We start from the raw sequence: 14,834 nt of genomic DNA on the forward strand, positions 1-14,834 counted from the left end.
GCCGTTGATATTGATGCTAGTCCTTTCCATTCCAGAAGCTTGAAGGCGTCTTCCAAAGCGGCAGCAAACAGTGTCGAAGATATGACATATCCCTGTCTTACGCCCTCTTTTCAGGGCACGCCTTCGAACTCTGTCCTGTACTCGGACCGACATAAGTGGCATTTTTATACAAACACTTCAACACGGCATCTGCAACTACGGCATCGTTGGAGAGACTCTAGCACTGCCCACGTTTCGACCGAATCAAAGGCTTTCTGGTAGTCCACAAACGCTAGACATAGCGGCAAGTTATACTCTTCGTTCTTCTGATCTGTATGACCTGCCGCAGAATGTGGTCTACGGTAGCCTTTTCGGAACCCGGCTTGTTCGGGTGGCTGGAAGTAATCGACCCTGCGTTCGAGACGATTTACAATTACCCTAACAGCTTATAAACATGGCTCAACAGCGAGTTGGGCCTGTAGTTCTTCAAAAGGGTGTAATCGCCCTTCATGAAGAACAACAGCACAACGCCAGAAGCACAACGCTCTTGTTCCACGCTTCTGGCGTTGTGCCTTCGAGCAAGACGGAATTAAAGAGCCTCTGAAGGACTTTAAGAGCCGGTGATCCACCCGCCTTCATAAGCTCTGACGTAATTCCGTCCTCACCCGGCGCCTTGTTGTTCTTAAGCTGTTTCAGGGCCATCCTTATCTCGTACAGGCTGATATCCGGGATATCTTCTGTAGGTATAGCGTCTGGTCAGTTTTGCTCTTGGGTCTTGAGTCGCCGCGCTGAAAACGGCTTAGTGACCGACTCGTAGAGCCGTCCATAGAACTCCTCGATTTCCCTAACACTTCCGCTTTAGTCCACGCTACACTGCCATAATCTCTCTTCAGTTTGTTCATTTGGCTTTGCCCAATCCAATAGACATATCTCTTGCGAACACTTTAGAGCCTTTATTCCGCTCAATCGTATCTTTAACACGAGCGGAATTAAGGTACGAATATCGTGTCGCAAGGATTTTCGAAATTTGTCTATTTCAGCATCATCGGGAGACTGCAGTCGAAGCGAGCGTCGTTCAGCCATAAGGTTACTCATACATACATAGGATATACTCCGGAGAGTTTCCAAGTTCTACTGGTACGGTGAATAGAGAAGAAGAAAAATGTCCCGTTTAAGAAAATTATATTTGTCCGTGACAATTACAGCCGCTGCAAGGTCAATTAAAGCTTCATTGTCTATGTCTTAGCACGGAGGTCGCTACAGTTGATATGTTTCGTGCTTTTTGTACATTTTATCTAATTTTGTTAATTAAAAAATATTTAAATTCTCCGCGCCGAAATCACGCCGAAAACACGCCGCCGCCGCCGATTTTTGACGCGGCGCCGCCCGCCGTAGATTTTAGCATCGCGCACACGTCTACTTCACACACACCATTGAATTGCTTCGCAGGTTTGTGCAGGTTTCCTCACGATGTTTTCCTTCACCGCAAAGCTCGTGGTAAATTTCAAATGTAATTCCGCACATGAATTTCGAAAAACTCAGAGGTGCGAGCGGGTTTGAACCCACGACCCTCAGCTTGAGAGGCGATAGGTCAAACCACTATGCCACCACGGCGGCAATGGGACTATATAGACTGACATGATGATGATGATGTTGATGGTAAAAATCCAGTTAAAGATAAATATGCCCTATGAATAAATTGTCATTATCATTAACGAACAATTTATAAACATCAACTAATTACTTTCTATTACCTAATTTATTTTCCTTACTATTCTAAAAAATTATATTAATAATATTATCTGTTAAGTGACAACAGAAAAATCATTAACAATTAGTTAAAGACCGCATCTCAATCTTATCTGTTTAATTATCATTATAAATTAGTAAAAAAAAAAAAAAGTAAATAATTATAAAAAAGTAATAGTTATCATTAGCCTCTCTCTTCCTTGTAGGTTAAATACACTAGTGTCGTACATGGTACCTCCAGTCACTGCTGGCCTCTGATACAGCAAGCTGGACTCAGCCGCATGCGGAGAAACCACATCCACTTCGCAAAGTCCACCAGCTCGACCAGTGGAATAAGAAGTAACACGCATCTGCCCATCTACATCGACTTGGAAAGAGCCCTGCGAGAGACACCTGGCAACGCCCAGCTTCCTAGACCCAAGTACTTCTCTAGAGTTCTGCCGTTGCAACTGGTGAGTGAAGTGATTGATTACTTTATACTGACTGTTATTCAACCTAGTGCAAATTGAAGTCATCTGCGTCTTGTTAGACCCTAAATAGTTCCGCAGACGCCGATGGGCGTCCAATTCTAATGAAGATTTCGTCGTATCCTACGATAAGACAAAATCATAATAGGGGCTTTATTTTATTGTAAATTGAATTCTACACGTCAAGATACATGTTCATAATTAAATAATAATTTTAAATTTTTTTATTAAATCGATGGTGGAAGTCTCAATTGACGTAAGGGACAAAATGCTACTTTTCAGGAGAGCGAAAAGAAGTTTTTTGGTAATTTTCAACCCTCACAGCATTGTTAATGTTTAACTTAGCAGGACGTTATATTACGTAAAATCTTGAATTTCTTGCTTTTCAACGTAAACTATAGACATTTTCGTAAAAGCTTAATAAGAAAATAGCTGTCCTTACGCCCGTGACATACGGGTGTCATAGCTCCTTACACCCATAAACCGTAAATAAATAAATAATGTAGTAACCGATTTTGGTCTTATAGGACATTTATTTTTATTTGCTACATATTTGGACGTAAGTTCCTGTAGAAAAATTAAAAAAAATAGTGAATTAACTCAAAGAACCACTTTATTATTTAAAATAACGCGCAAAAGCCATAATTTTGCACGTCCCCTTAAAAATATGTAATTTGTAACATTTCTTTAAATGGACATTATAAGTTAAGTTAAATAAAACTCAAATAAAATTTTATAAAGTTTTAAACTTTCGTGATTCTCACTCATAGTCAAAATACCACAACGGACTTATCACGCTAACACACACGAGTAATATTTACCTCGACGTTTCGGCAACATTGCAGTGGCCGTGGTCACGAGTGGACTGAAGTGTGGGGTGTCAAGTCTGCCTAGCAGCGCGAGTCCTTCGAACTACCCGCACTTGATCACTAATAGTACCAGCACTCGTATCACGAACTACCCCACTTGGTGATTTTTATTTGTCACCCATCACACCGACTCACAACACTCATCCCGACGTCGACACTTATTAATAACAGGATTCCACGAAGATGAAAGCTTATATCCATCGTCCGGTTGACATTTTTATGCTTTTATTTCAACTGCTTCACGTACCATTCTTGAGTAGAAATGACGTTCCGTGGACAGAATTTTGGGATTGTGAAGCTCAATCCAGTGGTTTGGTCCTGACTCCAACAAATGCTCGGCTATGGCTGACTTGTTTGTTTATAGCTGAGAGGGTCAAGGAAGATATTGCAGCTGTTAAAAATCGCCAAGTTTTTATCCCGGAAAATAGCATAGTTCCGGGGGGTAGCGATAAACGAACTGATGATGTTGTTGATGACGATGATGATGAAATGATTTTCACTACCACCACTGCGTACTAACTCTGCTGCTTGCATTATTGCTTACATGCTTGCTTGCTTGCTTGCATGCTTGCTTGCATGTTTGATTGCATGCTTGCTTGCACTATTTCTTGCACATTTGGGAGTATTCTTGCTTGATTTGTTGTTTGCATGCATGCTGCCTTCTGGCTTCACGCTTGCTTGCATGCATGTTTGCACTATTTATGCTTCTCTAACACACTGATTGCAGCTGTGAGGGAGTGGGACGCCAGCCCGCTTCATGAGCGCTGGAGGAGATACCATAGACCGTCATCGCGGATCGGGTAACACGCGATGTTCATCTAACCAGGCCAATAAAATTGCATGTTTGTTGATTTGATTGACAAATTACATGCTCACTTGCAAGCTTGCTTAGGTGGTTGCTTCACATGCTTGCTTGGCTTACATGCTTACTTGCATGCTTTCTTGCACGCTTGCTTGCAAATTTGGGAGTATGCTTGCTTGAGTTGTTGTTTCAATCACTACAAGTTCTAAAAAACATCTGTTTTGATGCCTCTACGTCCTAACATTAACAAGGTATTTTAATGAACTAAAAGAAGCAAGCAAGGTATTTTACTTTAAGTGACCCTTACACCCATAAAGTAACCTCAATTTTTAAAATGTCTGTTTGTTACTGTCCTTACGACTAAAATTACTCTAGTTTTTAGCTTTTGATGTCCTTACGCCCATAAGAGTATTCCTTATTTTATAAGTTGCTGTTGTTTAATGCCCTTACGACGTACCAATTACACCTTTTTTTTAAATATCTGTTTGCTACTGCCCTTACGACGGACAATTTACTCTACTCTTGCTTTTTATACCCTTACGCCCATAAAAGTATTCTTATTGTATAAATTGCTGTTTTTAATGTCCTTACGACGTTCCGATTATACCATTTTTAACCCTCAACATACATAATTATTATACAGGCCATTATTATTATGTATGCATCATCATCTCGGCCTATATACGTCCCACTGCTGGCACAGGCTTCCTTTATTAGGATCTGTAGACAGCTTAAAATAAACAAAGTAGCTATGAGAAATTTACCTCAACATCCTTGACTGAAATTCCATTACGGAAGTTAGCTCGGCGTCAAGCCATTAGGGGATCCATCAACTTAATCTTATTTTTGTTTTTCTTTTGGCATCTTATAAAAAATACGCGCGTTGACAAAGAACAACGTAGGCAATCAAATACGTCCTCCGTGTTTGACGTGTCTGACACGACTGACCGAATGTGCAATGCGTAACGCTCGGCGCGTGGAAGGTAGGTAGACGCGTTAGTATTTCGATGTTAGGTACAAGAAATAGGTACAGGCGGTAAGGTTACGCCCAACAACTTCTTGCTTTTTTATCTTATTCGTTTATAAAATGTTGGGGTGTAGGCAATGAAACAATAATTGACACCATACGCCTTTTATTATATTGTTGGGTTTTTTTTTAACGACATGAGCCGAGTCGTAAAGGACATATGAGACTGCACAGCCCTTACGACCCAAATATTAAAAAATAATACATTTACGCCATTTTTCAGCTCAAATATTTATATCATGTCCCTTAAGCTATTTTATTTTAAAATAATAAATGTTGATAACAGCAAAGTAAGGGGCGTATCGTAACTTGAATACTACCAATCGACAGAGAAAAAAAAACTCTAATTTTCTATGTTTAAAAGTGATTTTCGGTATTTTGTCCCTTACGCCAATTGAGACTTCCACCATCGAAATAGTAAAAAAATATTTTTAAAAAGCCACAATTACGTATGTCTCACCTAACGCGGAGTAAAGCCAGAAGTACGCTGCTGTCCTTATTCGCCGTGCAAAAAGGAGCAACGCGGGCGCGAGGAGGGGGGCGCAAGCGCCGTTTCTGCTGTATTCGGCGGACAGCGCCGGAAGAGTGGCGTGCATTCGTAATGGTTATTTAATTTGTAAGATCGTCTATTTTTTCGTTATTTGACAATGAAAACCATAAAACGAATCGTCGAGGACTTAGATTAGTGAAAATAGTTAGAAAGGATGGCGCTGAACGAAAAAAAAAACACCAAGTTAATTTAGCGAAACTTATTTATGAAGTTTTTGCATTATTCAGATCTTATTTATTACTTAGTTTAGGTTTACTTTTGTATTATATATTTTTTTTAGTTTACTTATTATATTTACATAGTTTAATGAAGAAATTCGTACAATTTCGACTTGGAAAGAGCCCTGCGAGAGACACCTGGCAACGCCCAGCTTCCTAGACCCCAAGTACTTCTCTAGAGTTTTGCACGTTGCAACTGGTGAGTGAAGTGATTGATTACTTTATACTGACTGTTATTCACCCAAGTGCAATTGAAGCCCATCGGCGTCTTGGTGGACCCTAAATCGTTCCGCAGACGTCGATGGGCGTCCAATTTCTAATGAAGATTTAATGATAAGTATATTCTGAACATTACATTTAACTTTAGTGTCCAGCCAGTGGCGTAGCTACCGGAGGTCGACGGGGCAGTGCTCATTTAAATTGTTGGCTAAAATATTATTTATAAGATTTCAGTGTTCCACTTTATTAAATCCCAAAATGCTTTTCACTTGTTTTTGATTTGATATTATAATGTAATGTTATTTTATTTATTATACACAAAATCAAATATACGTACGTACTCATATTAAGTGTGATTAAGATACTGGTTTATGGGATGTCTTTTGAGCAAAATATTGTATTGAAAGGCTGTGCCAGGATAAGCTAAGAGCCGGATCAAATGTTTTCTAGGTACTTTAAAAGTATAATAACCCATATATATTTAGAATGGGCTAATTATTTGCTTTCATTTGATATCCTACTTGATAGGATCGATTAAAATTGTTTTTCCGCCATTTTGATTTTTCAAGTATTTCATGTACCCAGTGTCACTCGCGCTATCAAGACGAATCCAATGACATATCGTTTATCAAAATCGGTTTAGCCGTTGAGTAGTTACGAGAGGACATAAGAATAGACATACATACATACGTACGGGGCAAACACATAACCCTCCTTCTTTGCAGTCGGGTAAAAATAAAGAATACATTTATTCCCATTAATAGTCACTCAAAGATAAAAATATATATAAACATCGAACACAGATAAAACAAAAAATTTCAGAAATGAAATGAAAATTTTTATTGATGCAGAATGTCAAAACGAATTACAGTGTAAAAATAACATTGCATACACGATTATGAGTAACCCTTCCGCCTAAAACTTTCTATAACCAAGTAAGCTATAATATAATATACACTTAATTATAATATAAAGTGCGCGCGCGCGCGTGTGTGTGTGTGTGTGTGTGTGCGTTTGTGTGTGTGCGTGTGTGTGTGCTCGCAAGTCAGCCAAATGTACTGTTCTAAGTACCTATTTATCTCTTTATATCAAAAGTTGGCAAGCCTATGAGGTTATCAACTTTGTTCTTGCAACAAAAATGTTTCATTACACTTCACTCGAATATTATACTTGGTTGAATACTAACACCGTTAGCAGCGAGTCGGTTGGTAAACGAATCTACTTAGTGGTTGTCAAGTGCAACATAAGAGTGTGTAGGCATGCACCATTACGGTCGAATATATGCTTAAGTAATACATTTTGATAAAAAGTTCCTTTGTGTGTTTGTTCCAATATTTTTGAGCGCCATATTTCGTTTCGCTTCTCCTCTCGGGGGGGTGGGCGCAAACCTCTAAAATCCGTAAAGGAGACAGACGGATTTATAAGATTTTTTGCTTCGTTTGAATTTGCATGGTACCCTCAGTGCGCGAGTTAGACTCGCACTTGGCCGGTGCGAACAATTTTAACACAAACACTTATCACTGATAACAAAAGGTGATGAATTGATGAATTCTGAACTCTAAGCTTATTCTTGCTAGGTACATAGTATTTGCGATGACGGCACTAGGTGCATTTTAGTTTGTTGTTAATTTTTGCGAACTTTGACCTAAATTTGAGATAAACCTGAAGATAAATTGAATAACGTAAGCACGAACCATCCATAATTTAGTTGTTTTATACGCAAGTTGACGTATTCTTTGATATGATCTTAAAAAAAAACATATTGAGAAATAGGTGCATCAATAATAAATAAATAAGTATTTACTAGGGCAACTGTAGCTCTTTTGATCCTTGTGTCATAAATCATCTTCAGATTGGTAAGTATCTTGATTTAAAGAAAGAAAGAAAAAACATTCAATTTAAAAAATCAAAAACCGACTGCCTTAAAAACTAAGATTGTTTTTTTTGGAATCTTTTTGTATTTTTTATTTCAATTCCAAATTTTTACTTTTACGGTCATCCCGTAAAACCTAAATTGAAAATACAAACTGAAATATAGATGCACAGAAAAACCAGAAAAATAAGACCAGCACTGGGAATCGAACACAGGTCCTCGGTATTCCGTACCGCGTGCTATACCGCTACACCACCACCAGTGGGTATATTTCAGTTTGTATTTTCAATTTTTGCTTTAAAAACCCCTACCTACCTACCTACCTACCTACCACCATCACCATTACCATTTGTGTACCTACTATTTAATAATATGTCACCTAATGTAATGAACATGACTTAAAATGAATAAATAAATAAATAAATCAAACTAAAAGGAAGAAAATAAGTCTAGTGGTTGAGTTCTAATTCTAACTCTGTTAAGTAGCTAATTAAAAAAAAAACAGTCGGGACCCATTACTAAGAATTTTTGAGCTGGTCACGATTTAAATGGGTCCCGGCTGATTTTCTTTATATTAAGTAGCTACTTAACAGAGTTCAGGCCACTAGACCTATTTTCTTCCTTTCAATTTTTAAGGCAGTCGGGCTTTTGATTGTTTAAATTTAATGTTTTTTTTTTTTAATTTCTGTGAAAATGGTACATTAAAAGTATTATATTATAACCCGTATATATTTAGAATCAGCTAATTATTAGCTTTCATTTGATATCCTACTTGATAGGATTGAGTAAAATTGTTTTTCCGCCATTTTTTTTTCAAGAATTTCATGTACCCAGTGTCACTCGCGCTATCAAGACGAATCCAATGACATATCGTTTATCAAAATCAGTTTAGCTGTTGAGTAGTTACGAGAGGACATAAAAATAGACATACATACGTACATAACATACATACATACGGGGCAACCACATAACCCTCCTTCTTCGCAGTCGGATAAAAATGATGTTTTTTTTATTGATGCAGAATATCAAACGAATTACAGTGTAAAACCGGCCAAGAGCGTGTCGGACACGAGCAAGATAGGGTTCCGTAGCCATTGAGCTTTTGTTGAGAAGCGCAGTTTTTCGGCAATAACTCAAAAACGGTATAAGTATCCGATCATGTTGAAACTACTTTTCGTTGAAAGTTTTTATTAAGCGTTACCTTTCCATATATTTTGCCTCTTTTTTTGGACAAACGATTTACAAGATAAGGGGGGGACACAATTTTCCTACTTTGGGAGTTTGGGAGCGATTATTTCCGGAAATCTTCACTTAATCAAAGAAGTTTTTGAGAAACCTTACTATCTTTTCAAAAGAGCTGTCGAACTATATATGTGCCACGCGTTGATGCGAGTTTACGTTTTTTTTATATAATTTCCGTTACGTGTATGGAGTGCCCCCCCCCCCTATAAATATTTATTTTTGCAATTTAACTACAAAACTAAATAGCGGCTTTGACAAGACATCTGTACTCCAAATTTCATTGATATACTCGTACATCTTTTAGTTTTCAAGTAAAATGCCTGTGACATACGGACGGACGGACGGACAGACAGACAGACAGACAGATAGATGGAGTTGTCGAAACTATAAGGGTTCCGTTTTTGCCATTTTGGCTCCCGAACCCTAAAAATTAAAATACACGATTATGTGTAACCCTTCCGCGATAAAATACGACATCCTTAGAAAAATATTACTTAATTTTTTCGTAATGGCTACGGAACCCTATTTTGGGCGTGTCCGACACGCTCTTGGCTGGTTTTATTTATAAGTGGTAACATTTTGCTTGGTTTTGAAAAATAATGAAAATTAAAAAATACGATAGAAAGAGAAAAAGTTTAAGCAATAATATATACTATTACTATAGGTACTTATTATAAAAGTAAGAGAAGTGTGTGTGTGTGTGTGTGTGTGTGTGTGTGTGTGTGTGTGTGTGTGTGTTTGTATATCCAAGACGCATTATACCAGTACCCTTAGTGTAAGTTTTCGGTTACAAAATACGTCTCGATCGCGTTCGCGTTAAAATCTCAATTTGTATGGAAACACGACCAGCGCCTCTAGCGGAACGTTTGCGATCGTCATCAGTCGGGTAAAAATACAAGCGATAATTGTTTCTATATCTCTTATTATCTGCGATGTTGGACTAGTGACATAACAAGACTTGGGGCCAATAAGCCAATGCAACACGCCCATAATGGAGCAAAACAACGGCTCGCGGACCGTCTCGCTCAGTCCAATCTGCACAATAGAGTATTTTCATAACTCTATCATCCACGTACACATCCTGTTCTTTTTCAACGTTGTCGATTAAGTTAAGATAAATACGTACTGAATAGCAAATGAATGAAACTTTCATTACTTCAAAGCGTACTTAAACTTAAAATATTGTATAAAATCTTCAAAACTATTGTTATCTCTACAAAATTCTGTGATAACATTGTAGCTGTGTATAGTGCAATGTTATTTAAAACGCTTATATCATTCTTGCGATAAGTCAGCCAAATGTACTGTTCTAAGTACCTATTGGTGTCAACTGTCCCATGATATTTATTTATTATTTATTTATTTATTATTTATCGCTTTATATCAAAAGTTGGCAAGCCTATGATGTTATCAACTTTGTTCTCGCAACAAAAATGTTTCATTTCACTTCACTCGAATATATTTATACTTACTTAGTAGAATGGTACTAACACCGTTAGCAGCGAGACGGTTGGTAGATGAATGTACTTAGTGGTTGTCAAGTGCGACAGTCGAGTCCTTCCTGTAGTAACCACGTGCATAGTAGCTATTCTGTAAACTGTGCAGTACTACATAGAAACGCTGTTTCCAGGCATGTCTGTCGCGGCGTGGTGGCTCGCGGCGGCGTGTGCGCTGGCTGCGTGCGGCGACGCGCTTGCCGACCTCGACGTCACTTGGCCCGGCTGCTCTAGGTCTAGAGAAGAGACCACTATGGAAGTTGTGCAGCCAGGACAAACTAATACCAACGTTACCGGCATACATTTAAGAGAATGCAACTTCACAACAGTAAATTTGGAAAGCTTGCGAGCCTATCCTAACTTGAAGGATATTGAGCTAAGCAACATTAACGTCACCAATATAACAGCCCTTACATTTGATTCTTTTACTAATTTAGAACTATTGACAATGGAAACAATTTCAATATTAGGTAAAAATCTGCCTCCTAATTTGTTCCGGAATTGCCGGCGTTTAAATTATGTCGACTTTAAAGATAATAACATGCGGGATACGCCAGCCGATCTGTTGCAGGGGTTAAACTTGACTACATTGTTCTTGCACAACTGCAATCTTAAAGAGGTACCCTCATTCTTTACCAGCCAGATGTTACCCCACATGGATTATTTTCTTTTAGATTACAATGAAATTTCAGAAATGGACCCAACAACATTTGCGAATGCTGTTAATCTAACTACATTAAGTCTGTCATATAACCTTATAAAATATTTAGACGTTAATTTAATAAAACCCCTCACTAAAATACAGATGATTTACTTTGATCACAATAAGCTGATGTATATCCCAGAAGCTTTATTTCAGCACAAGACATCTTTGGAGTACGTGGATCTGTCCCACAACCAGATTGAAAATATACACTTAAATACGTTTCTCGGTACTAATTTAAAAAAAATATTTCTTAATGATAATAGACTGATGCATCTGCCGCAAAACTTTATTATTAATCTTCGTAACACCGGAATCAGTCTCGATTTATTTTATTTTCATGGAAACCCTTGGGAATGTGCATATTTAAATAAACTACTGGTTACGATTAATAATTTTAAAATTGGTTATGACAGCTCGCAGTTTCATGGGCAACCCCAAGCATGTAACCAAACAATTACTTACTTGCACTGATGAGAAAGACGAAATAAAAAAATGTTAACTTGATTTATTTCAGTTGCAATATTTTTAAGATGATAACTATTAATAATAATAATAATATTCATTTATTTCAAGTAACATGACTCATAGAAAATACAAAAGAAAAGAGAAAAAAAATACACATCATAGAAACAAAATTCACTTAAATTATAAATAAATTACACTGTCACATTATATTACAAAAATAATAATTAAAAAACACTTTTTATTTTTTTTATTCGACTGGATGGCAAACGAGCAAGTGGGTCTCCTGATGGTAAAAGATCACCACCGCCCAGAAACATCTGCGACGCCAGGGGTATTGTAGACGCGTTGCCAACCTAGAGGCCTAAGATGGGATACCTCAAGTGCCTGTAATTTCACCGGCTGTCTTACCTACTCTGCACGCTGAAACACAACAGTGCAAGAACTAAATTAATTGCAATTATTATCATGTCAACATAATTATTTATAATTTATTCTTACATGTCATGTTCTTCTTGTTTATTAAAACAAGAACAAAAGAACTAAACTAAGAACATAAATTATATATATGCGAAATTTTTGTGGGGCAGAAATAGGTGAATTTAACCTCGGGGCTGATTTTACAATTTCTTTCAATACCTAACTAATAGAAAGCTACACTGCCTCTGATGTCATTTAATTTTTAAAATATGTTAAAACCATATTATGCATATTCCCGAGGATAAAGTAGATAGCCAATGTCAGGCAAGAACTTCACCTAGCTTTCCATTCATGAAGGTTTTTTTTTAAAACCGATCTAAAAAGTTATGGTTATGTCTATCTCGCGGGAACTTTGCGATTTCCCCGGATAAAAGAAGCCTGTTTTAATTCAATCAGGGACAGTGTAACTTTCTATAGTAGAATTAATTAATTCCTATCCCGCGGGAATTATATTTTGTCGCGCGGGCATAAGGTGGTGTTACTATAAAAAAATAAAAATAAAATATTTAATGTCATGTGTTTTAATTGGTTATTTTAATAAACTTGTTGTTAGATGATAACTAAAACGTAACGTTACAAATTACAGCTGTGTGTTGTGTACAATCAAGGAAATTGAACCACGTACCACGGTGGAACCTTTTCAAATCAAATTTATTATACTTAATCACTTTGGCAGATGTACAGGATGTAAACATGACACTAGTAGCACAACGGTTCCACCCCGGTACACGATTCAGTTCCTTTGTCTGTACGTTTTGTCTTGCAATGATAAGGTATCGGATAAAGAAAACAAAAGTTTAAACATATCATAAGCTTAATTAGCGTTTATATTCGTGTATGTATATAGAAAAGATTGAATGTTTTTATATTAGGTACTCCTAATTTATACATAGCTTGTTCTATTAAAAGATTCTTTTAAAATGAATAAATAAAGCGTGGTTTGCGAACGTCATGTTTAAAAATCAAACTTTGAGGGTTTACTAATGTTTCGGCGAATAACGTTTGGCAACCTGTTTCATTTCGCAACTTTTCATTTCCCAACTGTTTAATATTTCTGAAACTGGAAATATTTCAGGATTTTTATAAAACTAACCTAACCTAAAGGGTTCTACACGATGGCCCTGAAATAAATCCTGAAATATTTACAGTTTTAGAGTTTGCGAAATGAAAAGTTGCGAAATGAAACAGGTTGCCAAACGTTACGATGCGAAAAGGCAGTACTCGAACTTTTAGATTCGTTCGTGAAGAATGATTTCTTGAGAGTATTGTCAAATAGCTTTGTTATGGTTATGACAAAATCTCAGAGTCAAAAAGAGCTGTATTGATCGAGAATATAATCATATTTTTAAACCCAAAGACCTGAAAACACATATTTGCTTTATTTCTAATTAAAAAGACGATATTCTTGAAATTATGTAAGTACTTAATTGTATTTTTTTCTTTAATTGTATAAGTACTGTAGTTTTTAAGTATTTTATTTGTAATTATTTTATTATGAAAAAATGACTTTCTGCCAAGTTTCTTGCGGCGCATTCTTCTTGGCAATGATGGTCTTTCCGAAAGCGCTGGTAGTGTAAAAAAATGACGTGTAAAAGTGCCCATTGCGGCCTATTTACTGAAAAAAAAGAACCGGGTTAGTGTCTTACATTCGAATATCCCGATAGTTTTACCAATATTTCGGCTCTGCAAATTCTTTATAAAATTACTATTTTCAGTTGTCCGTCCTACCGGAATCGTGCAATTGATTTGTCCCGACAAATCGAATCTTAATTGGTTTAAGTATTGGTAGTGGACAAGTACGCAGACCGGCCATTTTTTACAAAGTCAATCAATCCATCTTTCTTTCTTTCCTGAGGGATCGTGCAAGCTTCCCCTAAGCAAATCCCCCTAGAAATGTTAGTGTTATTTAACTGTGTTCCAAGTAAATTTTTAGTTTTAAGTTCGGTTAATTATCATTTTTTATAATGGGTAATTTTAATGTTGGCCTTCTTTGTGGCCAGTTTCAATTACTTATCTCTTTTTTCTAAATTCTAAAATAAGCATTTTAACGCCTTTTAATTTTACGCTGCATTTTAATTCCTTAAAATGAAATGAAATGAAATATTTTTTATTTGCTTTACACTATGTGGAAAAATGTGATGTTGGTATACCTATTATTGTAGATTCAATTATCCATCAGGGATTCCTTTTAGTTTTTTTTATGGGTTGTGAACGTTAGGTTTTGTTAAAAATATATATAGTTAATCAATGCAAAAATACTATCCAATAAATTGTTTATTCGATTTGGCAAATCTTTTGATTAATAAATACCTACACTAGAAGGCGGAAAAAAACAATAAGGATTCGTTCGACTACAAAAAATATGAAAATAATTTTCTACCAGTTTGAAGTTGGTGAATCGCGGAGTTGACTTATCTACCTTGACTACCTTCATGGTGCTTCTCTATCGGTCCTGCTGGCGTGTTGAGGCAACGAATTAAAATTTGTAGTCTGTTTTTTTTTTTGTATCATATCCATTTTACTATAGTCCGATCAGGCGTAGGGAATTATGAAACTCTTAGGGGCTGTTTCACCATCCATTGGTTAGTGTTAACTGACGGTTAAATGTGATGCCGTCTCTATTTGTTTTGTTCGAATAGACGGAGACGGCATCACATTTAACCGTCAGTTAACAGTAACACTAATCAATGGATGG

The 14,834-nt window shown here is 36.8% G+C and overlaps 2 protein-coding genes across 2 annotated transcripts in view; both read left to right on the forward strand.

Annotated features, from left to right (window-relative positions):
- LOC141439353 (major royal jelly protein 7-like) overlaps window positions 1-14,834 on the forward strand; it is a 223,797-nt gene that overhangs the window by 5,857 nt on the left and 203,106 nt on the right. The window contains exon 2 of the mRNA XM_074103640.1: window positions 783-792. Coding sequence (XP_073959741.1) covers window positions 783-792 — 10 coding nt within the window. The remainder of the gene's footprint in view (window positions 1-782; window positions 793-14,834) is intronic.
- Window positions 2,177-14,037, forward strand: LOC141439286 (uncharacterized). Its single transcript, XM_074103543.1, has 3 exons — window positions 2,177-2,180; window positions 5,746-5,860; window positions 10,626-14,037. The coding sequence occupies exon 3, from the start codon at window positions 10,628-10,630 to the stop codon at window positions 11,666-11,668; it is 1,041 nt and encodes a 346-aa protein (XP_073959644.1). The 5' UTR covers window positions 2,177-2,180; window positions 5,746-5,860; window positions 10,626-10,627; the 3' UTR covers window positions 11,669-14,037.

This window comes from Choristoneura fumiferana, chromosome 20, assembly GCF_025370935.1.
Source record: "Choristoneura fumiferana chromosome 20, NRCan_CFum_1, whole genome shotgun sequence".
Lineage (NCBI taxonomy): Eukaryota > Metazoa > Arthropoda > Insecta > Lepidoptera > Tortricidae > Choristoneura > Choristoneura fumiferana.